We start from the raw sequence: 22297 nt of genomic DNA, 5'->3' as shown, positions 1-22297 counted from the left end.
CACCACTGCCAACGCAGAACCAACAGCTGCAACTCCACCAGCCTGTGTATCCGCCATCAACTCAGCCAGCATATCAACTGGTGTCTCCCCCTGCTGGTTTCACTCTGCAACAGCCCCCATCAACTCAACAGGTTCAGTACAGCCCCCAGTCTCAGTATACGCCACTGCAGGTACCTTACACTACCCAGTCCCCCAGACAGCCTGTTCCAATACCTGAACTGCCTAAGTTGGTGCATGACAGTGAGAGAGAGTTTGCTGATTTAAAAATGGCGTTAGATCACCTGCTCAATCCACACACTGAACTCTCTGAACATTACAAATACTGTGTGCTTATGGAACACTTGATCCTGGATGAAGCTAAGCTAATAGCTCAGTCACACAGACATTATGTACAGCCCTACACCGCCGCCATGCAGGCTTTGCAGAGACAGTACGGGCAGCCACATCAGTTGGCACAAAGTGAGATTGCAGCCATCCTGAACTCTCCTGATGTCAAATCAGGAGACCCCAAAGCTTTCCAGAGCTTCGCCCTCAACGTTGTCTTGCTGGTGGGAATGCTAGCCTCATTGGAAGGGCCTAATGGGATGGAAGTGATGTCTACTGGCCATGTTGACCGGCTACTTAGCAAACTCCCTAGACACATGAGAGACAATTTTGTGGAGCATCTGCAGGTTCAGGGGCGCCTCAGCACCAGCAGCCTAAATCCATACAACCTCAGAGACCTCGCAGAGTGGCTCAAGGTGAAGGCAGAAGCTCTGAGACTGTCCGCAAAAATGGCACAGCGCCATCGAGCTGAAGGAGCACCGCCTGCCAATCGAGACAGACCTGTTTCTTCTCCCCGACCTCGGACTCGGCCTGTTTCTGTGTATCACGGCGCAGACCAGCCCAAATCAGCCGAAACGACTCGGCCAGCAGCTAAGCAACAAAAGTTTAAAAGGATGTGTCTCTTCTGCAAGAGTACAGAGCACTACTTGTCGCAGTGTCCAGACATTATTCAATGCTCAACACAGGAAATTGAGAAGTGGATAGCAGGCGGAAAGCGCTGTCGTAACTGTGGCCGTACTAACCACGATGAAGAGAGCTGCACATTAAAGAAACCTTGCAGTGAGTGTCAGGAGATCCACCTGAGAGTGCTGCATGACATCACCAGGCCGGGCCCCCAAATCTTCCTCATCACACCCAAAGACTGCACCTCAGCGGCTAACTCGATGCAGGGAGGGAAAGTATACCTCAAGGTGGTACCAATCATCATCAGTCATGGGACCAGATCACTGCAGACCTATGCAATCCTCGATGATGGAGCTGAACGCACCATAATACTCCCAGCTGCAGTTCGAGACCTGAAGCTCAGGGGCAGAGCAGAGTCCCTCACCCTGCGGACTGTTCGTCAGGATGTGGTTCACCTCACTGGAGCATCAGTTGACTTTCATGTAGCTTCTCCAGCATCACCATCACAGCAGCATTTGGTTGAGAGGGCTTACACAGCAGGTCGACTCACCCTGACAGAGCAATCCTATCCAATAGCAGCGCTCCAGAGACGCTACCATCACCTGAGAGGATTACAACTGCAGAGCTTCAATAAGGTGCAACCACTGCTGCTCCTTGGTGCAGATTACACTCACCTGATCACTGCTACAGAACCTGTGAGGTTTGGCCCAAAGGGAGGACCCGTAGCTATCCATACAGCACTCGGCTGGACGCTCCAAGGCCCAGATGGTTCCCAGTCCCCCGCTGCATCATGCTACTACACCGCCTTCAAGCCTACACCAGATGACATCTACCAACAAGTCGAACGCCTCTGGCAGCTTGATGTGCTCCCATTCCGTAGCGAGCGGTTAGCAGTGCGGTCTCGCCTGGAGTAGGAAGCGGTGAGCGTCTTGGAAGCACGCACTAAGAGAGTGAAGGTTGGTGACACACTTCGCTACACTACACCCCTGCTCCGGATAAAAGGTGCACCACCACTAAAAGCAGATGTTGAAGCAGTGATGCCAAAGCTACGCAGTACAGAGAGACGACTGCTTAAAGACACTGTCAAAGCTAAAATATATGAAGCAGAGATCCAGAAGCTTATAGATGGTGGGTGTGTCACAAAGCTCCAGGAGGGAGAGGGAAACAGCTCCAGAGAGTCATGGTTCATACCTCATCACCTTGTCCATCATAATGGCAAACATCGCCTTGTCTTTGACTGCTCCTTTAATCATGGTGGTCTCTCTCTCAATGAGCAGCTTCTCCCAGGTCCAACCCTCGGCCCATCTCTCATCGGGGTCCTCCTGCGGTTCCGCCAGCACGCTGTCGCCATCAGTGGAGATATCCGAGCCATGTTCCACCAAGTTCGGCTGCTACCGGAGGACCAGCCGTTGCTGAGGTTTGTTTGGAGAAACCTGCAAAGGGAGAAACAGCCTGACGTATACCAATGGCAGGTCTTGCCATTTGGTACCACAAGCAGCCCGTGTTGTGCAATATTTGCCCTGCAAAAACATGTCAAAGAATGTGCTGCAGGAAATGAAGACATCCTGCAGTCCATCGAACAGTCTTTCTACGTGGACAACTGTCTGCAGAGCCTGTCAACGACTGAGTCAGCCAAGCTCCTGGTGGACAAGATGCGACAATATCTGGCCTCAGGAGGATTTGAGATTCGACAGTGGGCAAGTAACTTCTCATGTGTTGTCTCCCACTTGCCTTCCAGTGCCCGATCTGAAAGCACAGAGCTGTGGCTGGCCGAGAAATGCAACGATCCACAGGAGCCGGCCCTTGGTCTGCGGTGGTATTGTCCATCTGATCGGCTCGGTTTCAAGCCAAAGCCCCCAGAGAGTGAGACCCCTACTATGCGGTACATCAATAAGGTACTTGCCCGCCAGTATGATCCGATCGGGATCATTATCCCGTACACTACACGGGCCAAGATTCTTGTCCAGAGACTGTGGGCAAAGAAGAGGAGCTGGGACGACCCGAATCTCCCTCCTGACATCCTCCAGGCCTGGTCCAGCTGGGAGAGAGAACTCTCCGAGCTGGCCAACATCTCCATCCCTCGAACCTATGCACCATTGGAGCTTGCTACCGACACCACAGAGTACACTCTCCACGTCTTCTGTGACTCCTCTGAGCAAGCCTACGGGTCAGTGGCATATCTCACCACAAGAACTAATGACACTGTCTATGTCTCACTTGTGATGGCAAGGTCTAGAGTGGCCCCAAAACGCCAACAGTCAATGCCACGGTTGGAGCTCTGTGCAGCGCTGACAGGAGCCCAGCTGTCCTCCCTCCTTCACAAAGAGCTCACCTTGTGTATTGCCCAGACCTTCTTATGGACTGACTCCACAACAGTTCTCACCTGGCTGACATCTCAGTCGTGCAGGTTCAAGGTTTTCGTGGGAACAAGGGTTTCTCAGATCCAGGAGCTGACTGCCTCACACACCTGGAGGTATGTGGATACAGCTAACAATCCGGCCGACGATCTCACCCGTGGCAAGATATTAGCTGAGCTGGCTGCGCCAAATCGTTGGATCTAGGGACCAGCATTCCTTCGCCGTCCACCGGATGAATGGCCATCCTGTCCTAGCATCACAGAGCCAGAGGACCGTGGTGAGTTAAAACACAGTGTTTTTTGTGCTCTCACACAGACCAGCTCACCACCCAAGATACCAGATCTCACCCGGTTCAGCAGCTGGAGAGAGTTGGTCAAGGCCACGCAACAGTCTCTTCATGGGGCGGCAGCCGACCCTGCTTCACCCCTGTGTGACCTAAGAGATGCTGAAGTCCACCTGCTCAAAACCAGCCAAACAGACTGCTTCTCTGAAGAAATCAGATGCCTCAGAGCCGGCAAGCCTGTGCCACCCAGCAGCAGGCTGAGTACGCTCGCCCCAGAATTAGACCCGACATTGGGTCTTATACGGGTTGGAGGACGCCTGCGCCGTTTAGAGAGCTCTAGCCCCACTGACATTCACCCAATACTGTTGGATCCCCGTCATGCAGAAACCACACTCATTAAAGAGATGGATGCTCAGCTACACCACCTTGGACCTGATAGGGTGTTTGCAGAGATGAGGCGCTACTACTGGGTTCTGCGAGGAAGGCAGGCTATCAAAAAGTATCAGAGAGCTTGCACTGGTTGCATGAAGTGGAGAGGGAAGCCAGTGGTGCCGAGGATGGCAGACCTGCCCTCAGCCCGTCTGCGGCTGCTCAAGCCTCCATTCTTCTCAACAGGCGTGGACTGCTTTGGCCCGTACATGGTCAAGGCTGGGAGGCGAAGTGAAAAGCGCTGGGGTATAATTTTCAAATGTCTCACGACGAGATGTATACATCTGGATCTACTCACCAGCCTCGACACAGATGCTTTCCTCCTCGCACTGAGACGGTTCATCGCACGGAGAGGCACTCCCTTTGAGGTCCTCTCTGATCAGGGGACTAACTTCAGAGGAGCAGATAAGGAGCTGAAGGAGGCCTTTGCAGCAATGGAATCACAGTTGCAGGAGCGGCTTGCAGAAAAACAGATTAAGTTCCGTCTTAACCCACCAGCATCTCCCCACTTTGGTGGTGTCTGGGAGCGTGAGATTCAATCAGTCAAGAAATCCCTGCAAGTGGTCATAGGTGCACAAGTGCTCCAAGAAGAGGTTCTGCTCACACTCCTCATCGAAGTGGAAGGCATCCTCAATGCCAAGCCTTTAGGATATGTATCCTCGGATGTGGCCGATCCAGACCCAGTGACGCCCAGCATGTTGTTGATGGGGCGGCAGGATGCCTCTCTTCCACAAGTTGCCTATGCTCCTGACACCCTCACCAGGAGGCGCTGGCGTCATTGCCAGATGATGGCCGACCACTTCTGGAAACAGTTAATCAGAAACTACTTGCCCTCTCTTCAAACCCGCCAGAGATGGCGCCAACACACAGATCATCTTCCCCTAGACACAGTTGTGATGATTGTTGATCCTCAGCTTCCACGTGCTCACTGGCCAATGGGCAAGGTGGTGAAGTTAAATGCAAGTGATGATGGATGTATACGGACTGCTGAAGTCAAAGTTGGAGAGAAGACTTACGTGAGACCAGTTGCTCGGCTGGTCCAGCTGTCAGCTCTTCCTGAGGATAATCCTGTTTAAAGGACTGTTGTGGGAATTTATGTTTGTTTCAAAATTGCCATGCTATTTAGGGGGCGGCTGTTATAAATTCCCTTTGTCAGAAGATTAAGAGAAAGTTCCCTATTTAATATGATAATTGTTGAATATAATTGACTATATTATTGTCGACGTAAACAAGCTATTATTGTAGTCATGCACCTTTAAGTTACGTCTGTTTTGAGTCAGGCAGTTTACCGGGCAGCTATGTTTACTTTTCCGGGGTCCTTCGGGCAATGTGTTGAACAGTGTGTATGTGAGAGTGTGCTTAGCTGCTGCTGCTACAAAGCAATATATAAAGAAGAAGTTAAAAACGTAAAACGGTGTCCTTATTCCCTAACCGGAGTACGCTCACGGGTGAAGAGTCCCAGCACAACAACAACAACATCAGTTTAAACATATAGTTCTTTAATAGTATATATCAAAAATAATATTGAGAAACATTTAATTGAAATATTGTCGATGTGGCCCTCCAGCAGTGCTCGGGTTGCTCATGCGGCCCCCGGTAAAAATTAATTGCCCACCCTTGGTCTGGAGTGTTGTCGGCATGTCGGCGATGTGGACGTAATTTTTATATATATTGCAGATATACCCGCGGACAGCCATCTACAAAATGTGCAAATATTAAGAAGAGAAAGAGAAAGAAGAGAAACTCCAACTGGAGCAGCACGAACCAAGTGTGACGTCATGCTCGCTGCAGCTACCCTCTTTGGTCAGGGACATCGAGGGACAGAAGTTAAGAATCTTAACACGAGTACATTTTATAATAACCCCAGAAGAAGATGCTAGATTTGTTGCTAGTTGTTTGTAATTTTGAGAAAGTCATTAAAAGTCTGGAAACACTTGAAAAAATGTCAACAAAGTACATTGTACAAAAAGCAGCAACAACTAAAAAATATGGCATGGATTTAAAAAAATGTGTTAATACTAATTCATGTAACAAATTTGTTTGAAATGTATACACACATTTTTTTTTTGCAGTTTTTAAAAGAAAATCATATCCATCCATCCATCCATTTTCTACCACTTGTCCCTTTCGGGGTCGTGGGGGGTGCTGGAGCCTATCTCTGCTGCACTCGGGCAGAAGGCGGAGTACACCCTGGAAAAGTCACCACCTCATCATCACAGGGCCAACACAGATAGACGGACAACATTCACACTCACATTCACACACTAGGGCCAGTTTAGTGTTGCCAATCAACCTATCCCCAGGTGCATGTCTTTGGAGGTGGGAGGAAGCCGGAGTACCCGGAGGGAACCCACGCAGTCACGGAGAGAACATGCAAACTCCACACAGAAAGATCGAACCCATATCATAGCAGATTATGCTAATTACTTGATGAAGTCAAGTGGGGGCCGCAAACAGGCCCCCACTGCCACAGGTATCTTGGCAGGTTAGGGGAAACCCTGGATATGTGTTATTAGGGTTGTACGGTATACCGGTATTAGTATAGTACCGCGATACTAATGAATAATTTTCGGTACTATATCACCTCTGAAACGTACCGGTCACGCACCCCCCCATGCCCGCATCGAAGTCACGTCATGACATTGCTGGTTTACGAGAAGAGAAGCATGTTCGGTAGCACACAATCACGGAGTATATACAAGCAGACATGATGTGTAGACAGAAAAGGGAGAACGGACGCATTTTGGCTTAAAAACTAAAGATAAAGGTGAAGTTTTAACACTGAAACGCCCTCAGGAAGAGGTGCTTTAAGACATGGCTAGCTAGCTAGCGGCTAACGTCCATCCGCCGTCTGCAGTGTTTTAGCTACTTCTAAATCACTAATCCTCGCCTCCATGGCAACAAATAAAGTACGTTTCTTACAAGTATCATCTCTGCAGGACGAGGAATAGCTAAACAGGCTTCACTACACACCGCTCACCGGCGTCAAAATGTAAACGAACGCCATTGGTGGATCTACACCTAACATCCACTGTAATGATATCAAGTACAGGCCCGTATCTAGTCGATATTACTATGATTACGTCGATATTTTTTGGCATCACAACATCTTCTTTACGGTAGTTTTTAAAAAATGTATATTATGTCTATAAACTCAGGAAATATGTCCATGGACACGAGGACTTTGAATATGACCAATATATGATCCTGTAAATACTTGGTATCGGATTGATACCCAAATTTGTGCTGTCGTCCAAAACTAATGTAAAGTATCGAACAACAGAAGAATAAGTGATTATTACATTTTAACAGAAATGTAGATAGAACATGTTAAAAGAGAAAGTAAGCAGATATTAACAGTAAACGAACAAATACATTAATAATTCATTTTCTACCACTTGTCCTTTATAATGTTGACAAAATAATAGAATGATAAATGATACAATATGTTACTGCATACGTCAGCAGACTAATTACGAGCCTTTGTTTGCTTGCTTACTACTAAAAGACAAGTTGTCTTGTACGTTCACTATTTTATTTAAGAACTTAAAGGCCTACTGAAACCCACTACTACCGACCACGCAGTCTGATAGTTTATATATCAATGATGAAATTTTAACATTGCAACACATGCCAATACGGCCGGGTTAACTTATAAAGTGCAATTTTAAATTTCCCGGAGAACTTCCATTTGAAAACGTCTATGTATAATGACGTTTGCGCGTGACGTCAATGGTTGAAACGAAAGTATTCGGACACATTGTATCCCAATACCAACAGCTCTGTTTTCATCGCAAAATTCCACAGTATTCTGGACATCTGTGTTGGTGAATCTTTTGCAATTTGTTTAATGAACAATGGAGACTGCAAAGAAGAAAGCTGTAGGTGGGATCTGTGTATTAGCGGCTGGCTGCAGCAACACAACCAGGAGGACTTTGACTTGGATAGCAGACGCGCTATCCGACGCTAGCTGCCGACCACATCGATGATCGGGTGAAGATCTTCGTCGCGCCGTCGATCGCTGGAACGCAGGTGAGCACGGGTGTTGATGAGCAGATGAGGGCTGGCGTAGGTGGAGCGCTAGTGTTTTTATCATAGCTCTGACGAGGTCCCGTAGCTAAGTTAGCTTCAATGGCGTCGTTAGCAACAGCATTGCTAGGCTTGGACAGGCGGCACAGCATTAACCGTGTAGTTCCAGGTCCAGTGTTTGGTTCGGTGTCTCCTGATAGTAGTATTGTTGATCTTCTGTCTATCCTTCCAGTCAGGGGCTTATTTATTTTGTTTCTATCTGCATTTAAGCACGATGCTATCACGTTAGCTCCGTAGCTAAAGTGCTTCACCGATGTATTGTCGTGGAGATAAAAGTCACTGTGAATGTCCATTTCGCGTTCTCGACTCTCATTTTCAAGAGGATATAGTATCCGAGGTGGTTTAAAATACAAATCCGTGATCCACAATAGAAAAAGGAAAAAGTGTGAAATCCAATGAGCCCTTTTACCTAAGTTACGGTCAGAGCGAAAAAAGATACGTCCTGCACTGCACTCTAGTCCTTCACTCTCACATTCCTCATCCACAAATCTTTCATCCTCGCTCAAATTAATGGGGTAATTGTCGCTTTCTCGGTCCAAATCGCTCTCGCTGCTGGTGTAAACAATGGGGAAATGTGAGGAGCCCTTCAACCTGCGACGTCACGCTACTTCCGGTACAGGCAAGGATTTTTTTATCAGCGACCAAAAGTTGCAAACTTTATCGTCGATGTTCTCTACTAAATCCTTTCTGCAAAAATATGGCAATATCGCGAAATGATCAAGTATGACACATAGAATGGATCTGCTATCCCCGTTTCAATACAAAAATGTCATTTCAGTAGGCCTTTAACTGCAATAAGAAACATATGTTTAATGTACCTTAAGATTTTTTGTTAAAATAAAGCCAATAATGCAATTTTTTTGTGGTCCCCTTTATTTAGGAAAGTACCGAAAAGTATCAAAATAATTTTAGTACCGGTACCAAAATTATGGTATCGTTACAACACTATGTGTTATCAATATCAGATCGGGGCAACTCCTAGTGAGCTTAAAAGGTCAGTATGAATTTGTATTACATTTGGGAAGACACCCTTTGGTGGACCAAATCAAACTACTTGAAGAGTCATATTTTGGCCCCCAGGCCCCACTTTGGGCACCCCTGGGTGCTAGGCTCCCTGGGGGTGTAGGGTCTTGTTGAATATTGTGTTACATCAAGGTATTATATTTCTGGCGGAGATGGAAAACCTTGTTAAAACGTCACATAGGACTGTGGTGATGAGAGGAGGGTAAAAAGGGAGCATGAATGAGCTGCCTTTGGCCGCTTGGAGAGCAACAGGCTCGGATGCAGACGCGCCAGTCACACCAGGGCACGGCTGGCTGGGGGGGGGAAACACACACTCTCACAATCCTTTATCTCCGAAGGAGGGCGACTCCGTAGTCACATTTGTGAATTATACACTCCCTTTAGATACATTTGCCCACTTGTTAGAGCCACTCGGTATACCCAAACAGCGCGAAAACGGCAGCGAGTCATGTCACATCGTTGCATGCAGCTGTCATCCACCATCGAGCACATTAAAACAGTATAGTCGTTGCCATGCAATGTTCAATGTTTCTTGCGCGCCGTTGCTATGGCAGCCGACCGACACGACAAATGGCATTCACCCGCGATCAACTCCGCCGGAAAAAAAACAAAAACCCACACCGTGTACTTGCAAATAATAGTCTATAAAGGTTATATGTTAGCAAGCGTTGAGCTAAGTCCGCAAACAGCCTTCTTACCTGGTCACCGCTCCTTGTTTCCCTCTTTTTTAAGTGCCTGGATAGCTGTTTGTTTTCCCAAGCGACGGCAGCATCTCTAGGATTTTCTTCTGCTTTTTTATTTCTTTTTTTTTTTTTTTTTTTTTTTTTTTACCTGGGAACCCCAAACAACTTCCGGGCCCGTGCTGGGATGGATGCAGACCGAATAATTGTACGACACAGCTCTTGATTAGCAGATTGTCGAATGCATCGATTCAAGTCATATGCCAATGCATATCGATCATTAAGGGCAATGACACGCTTGGTGAGTCTGCTTATTTTATTGCTTAGGTTGGGTTACATCGTTTTTATTACACCTGTTGTATTCCATGATCAATTTAACATCCATTTGAACGTTTTGAAAATGAAAAATACAAAACTTGGCAAATGTAACATTCTATAGCAGGGATGTCCAAAGTGCGGCCCGGGGGCCATTTGCGGCCCGCAGCTAATTGTTTACCGGCCCACCACACATTCTGCAAAAATGGCAAAATTGATAGTATTGCAATAATTTAAAAAAACATTTAAACAAGTGGAATGAGGTGAAATCTAACGAGAAAAAGTTGCAATGTTGACACAAAGCTGCCATGCAAGCTGTTTTTTTTCTTTTGTCTTTCTTTCTTTTTCTTTTTTTCTGCCATTGCTCCAAAAAAAAAGAGACAAAAAATCTATGTTAGAATGAATTATTGACCTATTTAAGGCTCCAATTACTTAAAAAATGTCACTTTAAAATGTTTTATGTGGAAAAAATATTGCATATATTGTGTGGTTGCCATATAAAAACATCAAAGTTTTTTTTTGACAAAAGAGCATAAAAACAAACAAAATAATAGTTAATACGTAAAATCGACAGATATATCTTAAGTTGATCTCGTAACTTAAGTGTTGAAAGTTTTAAAAAAAAACTAATACAAATGTATCACTTTATGAGTGGGGGACCTTTTGCATCCCAAATATATTTAGTGGGATTTTATTAATATTTTCACTGTGATTACTCAAAAATATTAAATAATTAAAATCAATGGTGACCTGCATTATTGATCTTTTAGAGCTCTAATTACTAAACACTGCATATTTCCAGTTTTGCTATAAAAAACAAAGTTGTCTTTGACAGAAAATCAACCTGAAGTTGATATAGAGATTTACTGTAAGCGTTAAATAAAAAATAATAATAATAATTTGTCTTATTTTTTACGTTTTAATGACTGAGACCCTTTATGGTCCCCGGGAGCCCTAAAGGTTAAAAAAAAAAATCCATATATTTTGTTATGGTTTGAAAATGAAAAATATCAAAATGGCCCCCGCATGCTTTAATTGTTCCGTGTGCGGCCCTCAGTGGAAAAAGTTTGGACACCCCTGTTCTATAGCAAACAAGCACGCATAGATCATGGTGTACTGTGCATTGAGATACATTAGTTCAAGGGGGATGCGACCAAAACGCCACTAGGGGTCAGCAAATAGCTGTTTTTCTCCCAAAGAGAGCCCCACTATAACAGCAGCAATGTTGTCTGACAAGTACAAAGATGTCAGGTAACAATATTTATTATGTACATACTGTACATATCTTTTTTTCTATATTCACAAAGACCCTGAGCCAACTTTATGGGCCAGTCAGGGAGGTAGAAGTGTGACTATTTGAAGCGACCCGGCCTGTGGCGCCTTAGAAGAACCTTGTATGCTTCGTGGAGCTTTACAAACGTTGCCTCAGCGTCCTTACTGGGGTTGTGGTCCGGGTGCCACACCTTAGCCAGCTCCCTGTAGCCACGGGTTATCTCTTCAAGAGAGGCTTCTGATCCCAAGGACAACAACTGTAACAGAAATATGACAATTCAATTTCATTTGATCAATTTCTGTTGCTCAGCAGCATCTGAAGCCAATAACCCACTTAAAATTGACCCTATTGACCCCCACGACAATCAAACCTAAGATTTCCGAGCCAGTCAGAGAATAAAATAATTACAATTGTGAATTATTTCATGTACAAACCAGCCATCCATCCATTTCATTTTCGATACCACTTGACAACAAGACAGAGGTGGGATACACCTTGGACTGGTCATCAGTCAATAACAAGACACATATTGACAAACAACCACTCACATTTATGTTATCATAATTAGCACTCAATCAAACACAATCTGCACATATTGATGAAGCTACTATATAAATGTTTGAATGGGACCTGCTGACAAAAACCAAGGGTTCCTGTGATGAATTTTGTCTTTTTTGACTTGCAAATGTTGTTACAATGTTGGATGCCAAAGCATCAAATCATAAGGTTAATAATGCATTGTTGCATGAGCTTGCACACATTTTTGGATGTCTCTTTTGGCGGGGTTTCGCAGTCTGGCTACATTGTGACGTCACTACGAGGTGGAAGCAAAAAAAAGATGAGAAAAGTATAATTTTCCACTAGTTTTGGCATGTGTATAATAACACCAAAGTGCAAGATGCAGTGACATAAATGCTGCAAAAAGCAGATTTTTTTAGGCATTCTCTGAATAGATCTGCGAATGTGCCAGTATACCTAATGTTGTGACCGGGTGAATGTACCTAATGTTGTAACCGGGTGAATATACTGTATACAATGTTTATGAAGTTTATTTTCGAACCGAATCTGGACAAAAAGTGGCGTTGACAACTTCAAGATATATATTTAAACAGTGTACATTTGAAAAAGATAAATTCTGAGGGTGGGGTGTGGTTTCATTTGCAATCTGGGAGCGTCTCCAAAATCGAACATTTTGCAGACATACTCAAAAAAAGGTCACTATGGAGATACATTTACGTAAAATTTTCATCAAAGCATATCCAATAGGTATTATTTAGACTACAAGGAAGGGTTTTAAATGTAGAATACAATTAATATAGTTCTCCTTTAGTATTTGAACTTATAAAACATCTAGTAGTTGTGTTGCTCTGTTTCTGTCACGTTCTGTTTCCATCATGAGTCTGTGATTTGTCTTTAGAAGGTTATTTTTTTGGGTGTGAATTTCTTTAGGAGATCAAAAATGTATTCATATATATTTATTTTAGTTTTAGTATATGGGGTTAAACTCCTCTTTATACTTGTATGAGTGATAGGAATGTTTGACGTTAGAGGTTCCACTATATAAAGATGTTTAAAAATGTAAAACACACCCATCATACAAGGGCTGCAACTAACAATTATTTTAATAGTCAACTTGTCAGTGATTATTTTTTTGAGTAGTCGACTCGTCAAGCTTTTATTGCTCAAAATCTGTTGTACACGTTTGAATTTTACATTGAGTGCGCAACTTAATTTTAAGTCCTTTTTAAAACTTATTTGAGTAAATTCCATCGTATTAAAATAAAGAAATGATTGAGAAACGAATGGTTTTACTTTTTTGCACAAAAATATATAACCACAGTGAAAAATAAATCAACAAACTTAAAGAGCAAGATGTCCTGTAAACATGATATTCAGTGCATAAAGTGTTTTCATCCAGTTCTGTTAGGGTCATTTAGCCGCCATCATTTACCTGAAGGGAAAACATTTTAAACATGAACATTCCTGCCAGTCTATCAATTGAAATTTTATGAAGAGATTAGGCGACAATAGTTAATGTTTGTCGAACAATTTCTATAATCGACATTTATGTCGACTAATCATTGCAGCCCTACATCCTATAATACTTTCGGGCTTGAAAGGGCGACATCCCGCATAGAAAAAACACAGTGCATTGTGGGATCCGAAGTGTGTTTACGTGGGCTGTAGTGTTTGGTTCTTTTCTTTCACAAATGTAAAACATGGTGCAAATGTGCTGCATTATTAACTGCCACAATTGTTCACACGATTGCTTCAGGAAAAAAAAAAATTATGTGGTGAGATTTTTCTCATTTCCAAAATAAAACGTCACTTTTTGCTCCATCACCCGACATGTCGGTCTGGTAATGGCGTTTTCAAACAAGTGAGTTTAAATCAAAGCATGTCAAACTGTTTCACACGTAGCATTTAGCTGGCTGCTAGCATTAGCCAAACTAGCTGTGGGCTGCAAACAACGTATCGTATTTTGGGAAAAAAACATGTTGTGTGTTCACTTGGAGTGATGGGTCAGCCCAAAAAATAAATGATTATTTCTTTCGGAGAAAAAGCACCTTATTATCAAAGTATTTTAAAAGTGATAATGCCTGTGTGTGTTTGATCAAGGCATGTTGTATTCATACCTCTAAAATTACGATACTCTTCTATTTCCAATGGAATATTTGCAGGTCTTGCAATCACCTAAAGTTGGTTTGTCCATGAGCCTTTACAGACTTTGCCTTCCAAAATGATTTGCTGGTATAAAAACTGACTGGTTCGAAAGATCACGGCAGGTCATCTAAATCGCATGTCCAGTGGATGTGCTCATTCAGGTCACTTTCACAGATTTTACTTATTTTGTCAAGGTACCGAGCCTTTGGAACAGGGTCCAGTTAGCCTCGGCACGATCCCTTGCTTTTTTTTGTACGGCCCACTTTGTTACTCGCTCTTGCGCAGCACTGTGTCCTACTCAGTGATGTAAACAAAATCTTTTGCATTCAAAAATGGCAACCACAGCTCACAAAGCATTGCAAGAGCTTATACTATAACAATATACTCACTTTCAGGGCCTCTTTCTCACGCTGAGTGTAGTCTTCAACCAATATTTCCAGCATCTTTTTCAAGGCCTCTTCATAGTACCCACCTCCAGTGAAGACGCACAGAATACGATACGGCATTAGGAAAATGTACTCCACCACACTTCTGAGCCAAGGAAGAAACCAGAAAATATCCAGTAATGCTGCCACACAGTCCGACAGATAGTACAACGTGGCCGTGGTATTATGGAAAACACAATACGCTAATGGAGTAGAGAAGGCCAGCCAAGCAAGACCCAGCCTATAAAGCCTTGGACCTAAAAAAGAAGATGATAGTGCTATGAATCAAAGTGGAAAACTGTAGCATGCTTCTTCTGACAGCCGATTAATGTTTGTCATTTATCTCACCAAGTTCCCGTGTTCGTGCCTGGGGTTGCTTGTACCTGCGATTTTGTGCAGCTGTGATACTGGCTGCCAGGCTAATAGGAAGTGGGGATAAAGTGCTGCCATAGAATATTGGGGACGTTATCAGACTAGCGGTGAGTGTTTTTGAGAGATCAGATGTCTGTTGGCCAACGGTGGACACTAGATGCACGCCGGCACCCACACATAAAGGCAGGACCATCAAGTGGAAGAAACTGAGGGAGCTCAGTCCGATCAGAGCCACAGTACCGAAATAGATTCCAACGCACATCTGGCCAGCAAATCTAACAAGGTTTACTGGTGGAGGCACCATTGTTGAAGGTCTTCTCCTCTCCTCCTCTGTGTGTTGATTGGCTTCACCAACATACGCAGGAATACGTGTAATCTCTCGGAACCAACCAATGCCAAACCCTCCCAGTGTTAGCATCCATAACAGGGCATGGCTGTCTCTTCCTAGATAAAAATGGTGAAGGCCAAAAAGCCCACCTCCTGCCCACAGGGCATAGGCTACTATGACACGTTTTACCATGGTGTGACCACTGCGGATCAGCCTTTGTACAGGTGAGAAGTAAACATACTCAGTGAGTACCTATGGGGAGGAAACACAAACAGTACAAAGCATGTATTATTCCAATGTTTCATAGACTGCGTGAAATCTAATCATGCAATATATACACATATATTCATCTTTATATATGACGGCATTATTCACTTATTCTTTAACTTAATTCATTACAAACAAAAGCAATACATAAGACAGTATTCTACAAAGGGTTCTATGAACAGCGTGTTTTAAGCCATACCGCTTTTTAAAAAAGTAGTACATGCCAATGAGATCAGAGTACCAAGTACAAAGATCAATTGTTTATTCTACTTGCTAAAATAATTTCATAGCTTTTTACCTTGCCAAAATATGTAAGTCCTTTAGCTGAGCAGTCCTTTTCTGTCCTTTCTACAATTGAAGTTGCTGCATGTTGTTGCAAGAATTTGGACTTTGGATTATGACAATGAAACTGTTGAGGGCTCAGCACGTGGTACACATCAACATTTAGGGCCCTAGATCATTATTGCTGATAAGAAGAGAAAATGTTGGCGCACTCATTTTGTTTTACTGTATATACATATAAAATGCTATATTATTTATAATGTACCGCGTATATTATTTTCTTGCCATTATGTGTAAAGCTGCATCTGTCGCATTTTTCCCCGTCTTCCACTCGGAAAAATAGTCCAGAGCAGCAAAACATTGCACAGTTTATAAACATTTAAAAGTTTTAATTTTAATTTTAATTTTTTTATTTTACCTGTTACAACAGAAGTGCTGTGCAGGGGTCTTAAACGTTTTCCAGGCCAAGGACCCCCAAACAAATGAAGAGATAGAGCGGGGACCCCCTACTTATATAGCCTGTATAAAATTGTGTTTTAAATAGTGTTGTTAAGTGAATAATATTTTCAATCAGATCAATCAAACATTTTAATTTTGATGAATTGTGATTAATCACACGAAATCACTTGCTTATATAATTAAAATTAACCCCCGCGACCCCAAAAGGGACAAGCGGTAGAAAATGGATGGATGGATGGATTAATATTTTGAATCAGATTAATCAAACATTTTAATTTTGAATGAATTGTGATTAATCACACTAAATTACTTGCTTATATAATTTAAATTAACCCCCGCGACCCCAAAAGGGACAAGCGGTAGAAAATGGATGGATGGATGGATTAATATTTTCAATCAGATTAATAGCATATGCCGCTAATCGCTATTTGGCAGAGGTGTGGACTCGAGTCACATGACTTGGACTCGAGTCAGACTCGAGTCATGAATTTGATGACTTTAGACTCGACTTGACAAAATGTAAAGAGACTTGCAACTTGACTTAGACTTTAACGTCAATGACTTGTGACTTCACTTGGATTTGAGCCTTTTGACTTGACATGACTTCCTACTTTCTCCAAAACCCAAAGATTAAAAAGTTATTCAGAAGCGCTCCGTATCTTTCATTTTGTACGTGTCTGTCTATCAGCGTGTTGTGTGTGTCAGTGTGTGTGCTCTCAGTACAATAGCCAATCAAATTAGTTCTACGTTGTTTTCGTCCCAAAGCACTCATCCAATCAAATTGCAGGAAAACCAACGAAGAAGAATTGTCAAACGACGCGCCAGTGAGAAAAAAATATGCCAAAGTTGGTTTCGTACGGGTATAAAAACTACGACTTGGTCAACAAAAAACGAATTGCCGTATGCAAAACATGCAGTTCGAATATTACAGACGGAGACGCAACAACTTCCAACTTCGTTCGACATTTGAAGATGCACAAAGAAGGGTAAGTTTTGAATGTAAGCTAACGTTTATTGGCCAAGTAACGTGACTTTTATTTGCTGTGTAGTTAAATCAGTGAGGCTGTAAACTCACTGCTAATGCTATAACCATAGACATCTTATAAGGGTACGCAGCATCGAGCGCTACTGCCTAGTGGCGCATGACGAGACGCGGGGCCGCCATCTTGGAGTGGTGATCCGCTTCACTCAGTGCAATTCATTTGGCAGGAGCAATGAACTGTCAGCGCATTTAATTAATTTTACCTCACTGAATACCACTGATTTTCACGCGCTTTTTTGTCATACGTGTAGCTATGATAAAGGACACATGTTTTGGCGTGTTTTATTATTCATAGTTTGCTTAACAGTAATATAATATTCTTATATGCTATAAGTGACCAGACGTCCGAGATCAAAACTGGGAATATAATCCCAGAGAAAGGGGAAAAAAACAGTCAGCTATTTGTAAATTGAAGAAACAATATGATTAGGTTATATATACATGCGTTTATCCTACATAAACAATGTATCAATACATTAGATATCTATATATCTTATACACTGTATCTCTGTTGCTGCAGCAGCAGAGAGTTTATTCTGTCTTGACACTTTGTATTGATATTTTGTATTACATTCTTCCCTTAAATGATAATGTTTACAGTGATTGTTTTATATGTATTTTTATGTATGTCGCTTTGGATAAAAGCGTCTGCCAAATACTTAAACATAAACATATATATACACCTGAAAGTCTTTATATCAGCTAAAACCACCAATCTGTTTCACTGGATTCAGAATAAAACCAAATTCTGTTTTACCCAACAATGTTAGTATTTGAATATTGTTACTTGAAGACTTATTCCTGGTTACAATTAGACTGTTAAGAAAGTATTGTCTTATATTTTGCCTAAAATGAGAATGCATCATAATCAGTGGTGGTTGGTGAATTTTGTTTTAGGTGGGGCTGAAAGTTTGTAAACCAAACCCCTGTAGAGGGGTCATCCTCCCCCAGAAGATTTCTTTGTGATTTTCACATACAAATATTGAAGATCTTTGCTCCTTCTCAACTCTGTGCTAATATTATTTTCAGAAAATACAAACCCCGTTTCCATATGAGTTGGGAAATTGTGTTAGATGTAAATACAAACGGAATACAATGATTTGCAAATCCTTTTCAACCCATATTCAATTGAATGCACTACAAAGACAAGATATTTGATGTTCAAACTCATAAACATTATTTATTTTTTGCAAATAATAATTAACTTAGAATTTCATGGCTGCAACACGTGTCAAAGCAGTTGGGAAAGGGCATGTTCACCACTGTGTTACATTGCCTTTCCTTTTAACAACACTCAGTAAACGTTTGGGAACTGAGGAGACATTTTTAAGCTTCTCAGGTGGAATTCTTTCCCATTCTTGCTTGATGTACAGCTTAAGTTGTTCAACAGTTCGGGGGTCTCCGTTGTGGTATTTTAGGCTTCATAATGCGCCACACATTTTCAATGAGAGACAGGTCTGGACTACAGGCAGGCCAGTCTAGTACCCGCACTCTTTTACTATGAAGCCACGTTGATGTAACACGTGGCTTGGCATTGTCTTGCTGAAATAAGCAGGGGCGTCCATGGTAGCATTGCTTGGATGGCAACATATGTTGCTCCAAAACCTGTACGTACCTTTCAGCATTAATTGCGCCTTCACAGATGTGTATGTTACCCATGTCTTGGGCACTAATACACCTCCATACCATCACAGATGCTGGCTTTTCAACTTTGCGCCTACAACAATCCGGATGGTTCTTTTCCTCTTTGGTCCGGAGGACACGACGTCCACAGTTTCCAAAAACAATTTGAAATGTGGACTCGTCAGACCACAGAACACTTTTCCACTTTGTATCAGTCCATCTTAGATGAGCTCAGGCCCAGCCAAGCCGACGGCGTTTCTGGGTGTTGTTGATAAACGGTTTTCGCCTTGCATAGGAGAGTTTTAACTTGCACTTACAGATGTAGCGACCAACTGTAGTTACTGACAGTGGGTTTCTAAAGTGTTCCTGAGCCCATGTGGTGATATCCTTTACACACTGATGTCGCTTGTTGATGCAGTACAGCCTGAGGGATCAAAGGTCACGGGCTTAGCTGCTTATGTGCAGTGATTTCTCCAGATTCTCTAAACCCTTTGATGATATTACGGACCGTAGATGGTGAAATCGCTAAATTCCTTGTGATAGTTGGTTGAGAAAGGTTTTTCTTAAACTGTTCAACAATTTGCTCACGCATTTGTTGACAAAGTGGTGACCCTCGCCCCATCCTTGTTTGTGAATGACTGAGCATTTCATGGAATCTACTTTTATACCCAATCATGGCACCCACCTGTTCCCAATTTGCCTGTTCACCTGTGGGATGTTCCAAATAAGTGTTTGATGAGCCTTCCTCAACTTTATCAGTATTTATTGCCACCTTTCCCAAATTCTTTGTCAAGTGTTGCTGGCATCAAATTCTAAAGTTAATGATTATTTGCAAAAAAAAAACCTTTATCAGTTTGAACATCAAATATGTTGTCTTTGTAGCATATTCAACTGAATATGGGTTGAAAATGATTTGCAAATCATTGTATTCCATTTATATTTACATCTAACACAATTTCCCAACTCATATGGAAACGGGGTTTGTACAACCAACAGTACGTTAATGTTAAATCTTACTTGTGAAAAGTAATCCTCCGATTCCTATTTCCAACAGTCCGCTCATTTGAGCAGGAAAACGCTGAACGCTATCTTTGTTTTCTACCTGTCAACTGTCAGTTTTGCATCTTTGTTTTCTACCTGTCAACTGTCAGTTTAGGCTGCTCGCCGGCTCCTCATCACCACTTCAAGATGGCGGCCAAATTGCTTGCGTCACAGCAGCCAATGCTGCGTCTACTAATAAGATGTCTATGGTTATAACGTCATTGCAAACACGGCAATCTGTTGCGTCCACCGCAGTTCGCTACATTATTCCTACTTTTTGTCAAGTGATTTTTTTTAAGCATTGTTGCATGAGGACCTACACATAACGTTACGTTAGTCAATGTATCACACACAGTAACGTAACGTTAGACGGCGGTCAACAGCACCGCGTATTTTAGCCATCTACAAAAACACAAACAGTCAAATAAAGGTCAGTTAAAATGTATACTATATTAAGAATATGTGTACATATTGCACAGAGCCCTGACATCTAAAAAGTACAACTTTGTTCATTGTTATGTTCATGTATTTGTTATGTTTTTCATGTGTACACACACATCAACACACATACAGTATGAGATGAGATCAATGAGATAAGGTAAGAACAGGATAGAAACTGCTGTGGAACTAGTTACAATGCAATATGCCATGGAAATACAATGTTAACACTTTTGTGCAAATAAGTACAGTTACACTTGTTTTTTCAAATGTGTTTATTCTGTAAAGGAATTTGTTAAATGTTTAAAATGACTGGTTAATAGTGCAATTATGAAGTGCCATGTCAGCACTATTTTTTTCCCTGCAATTTCAAATGCTCTTGTTTTAATAAATAAATACAGCGTTTGAAAAGCATACACAATCTGTGTAAATATATTAGTCTGTGGTTAAAAGGACTCGAAACTCAAAATGCAGGACTTGGGACTTGACTTGAGACTTTCTTTAGTGACTCGGGACTTGACTCGAGACTTGAGGGCAAAGACTTGAGACTTACTTGTGACTTGCAAAACAATGACTTGGTCCCACCTCTGCTATTTGGTTACTAGAGCGCCAATCACCAGCTATCTTAAATGCGAACATGAATATAGTGATACAATTCTTTACTCATGTTTTTTATTTTAAACAAGATACAGTGAGTAGGGTGGCCATGCTCCTGTTATTTTTAAACTACACTGTTAATGTGTATTTGAAATAAATGAAATTTGTGGAAAAACTGTGGGGGAATATGAAAAAATATATTTGGAAAAAAAGTCTTATCGCCCAAAAATGTCACGACCCCCCTGCAGTACGCCTGCACACTCCTAGGGCAGGGCTATTCAACTAGCCACCCGTCGTTTAGTTCAAAACGTGAGAGACACTTTTTTTTGCAGCAAATTTCTTAAAACACTAGAGCACTTCTGTTGTATAGATAACTTAGGAACAGTGTAAGCACATTGGCAGATCCTTGCATTGACATTTTAACCATCCAAAGGCCAGCTTACACTATAGCGGACACTTGCCTTTTTCATAACAGGGCTATTTTGTCCTGAAATGTGTAACTCAGAAAGAAAATAGCCCAAAAACAAATGTTCACTACAGAGGATGCTAAAGGGAGAAGTGCGCCCTCCCGATCTTAAGCTTTCTTGAAATGTGACCCCTAGAAGATTTTAGTTAAATAACCCTGCCCAAAGGGTAGCGGACCACTGGTGTAGTGTGCAAACTTTGCATGTGTAGTCCTACTTTAAAAATAATTAGTACTTTTCAGTAATTGCTGAGTGCTTGTTTTTTGTTGTTTGTGTTGTTAACTTAATAATCACAATAAAATAATAATAAAAAGATAGTTGAATTCTTTTTTTTTTTTTTCCAAAAAATTAAATAGGATGTATTTATAATTAGCTTACTGCAGAGATTGCATACTCAAGAAGCCAACATTTCTCTCGTGCAGACAGCTTTTTCTAAATTTTTTAAATCCTTCTTCACGCCTATCCATACACCAGTCAGGCTTTACACATTCACAGCCTTACACACTGTTAGAACTTACAGAATTTTTCAAATTTTCCCCAAAAGCGTTGGAAAAAAACACAAAAGCTCTTCGGTATAGCGGTATAGGGGCGGTATAGCTCGGTTGGTAGAGCGGCCGTGCCAGCAACTTGAGGGTTGCAGGTTCGATCCCCGCTTCCGCCATCCTAGTCACTGCCGTCGTGTCCTTGGGCAAGACACTTCACCCACCTGCTCCCAGTGCCACCCACACTGGTTTAAATGTAACTTAGATATTGGGTTTCGCAATGTAAAGCGAGAGTCACTTGAGAAAAAGCGCTATATAAATGTAATTCACTTCACTATACTTCACTTAAAAGGGAGCCACTCCAAGCAGGCTTTAAGATTTGCATGTGCTCTGCCGACCCCTGGCCTAGACATTTT

General features: G+C 42.3%; 2 protein-coding genes across 4 annotated transcripts in view; both read right to left on the bottom strand.

Annotated features, from left to right (window-relative positions):
* The window catches only part of LOC133653621 (zinc finger protein Eos-like), a 68398-nt gene extending 58452 nt beyond the window's left edge, over window positions 1-9946 (bottom strand). For all 3 annotated transcript variants that reach the window (XR_009826753.1, XR_009826754.1, XM_062053111.1), the window contains exon 1: window positions 9828-9946. The gene's annotated coding sequence lies outside the window, so the exon portion shown is untranslated. The remainder of the gene's footprint in view (window positions 1-9827) is intronic.
* Window positions 9947-10120: 174 nt separating this feature from the next.
* On the bottom strand, window positions 10121-15831 carry dnajc22 (DnaJ (Hsp40) homolog, subfamily C, member 22). Its single transcript, XM_062051995.1, has 4 exons — window positions 15752-15831; window positions 14835-15438; window positions 14451-14743; window positions 10121-11653 (listed from the first exon to the last, which is right to left on the bottom strand). Exons 2-4 carry the CDS (start codon window positions 15376-15378, stop codon window positions 11477-11479), a joined length of 1014 nt encoding a protein of 337 aa, XP_061907979.1. The 5' UTR covers window positions 15379-15438; window positions 15752-15831; the 3' UTR covers window positions 10121-11476.
* Window positions 15832-22297: the final 6466 nt, after the last annotated feature.

The sequence above is a fragment of the Entelurus aequoreus genome, linkage group LG07, assembly GCF_033978785.1.
Source record: "Entelurus aequoreus isolate RoL-2023_Sb linkage group LG07, RoL_Eaeq_v1.1, whole genome shotgun sequence".
In the NCBI taxonomy this organism is placed as follows: Eukaryota; Metazoa; Chordata; class Actinopteri; order Syngnathiformes; family Syngnathidae; genus Entelurus; species Entelurus aequoreus.
This window is presented reverse-complemented; position numbering and strand designations above follow the sequence as displayed.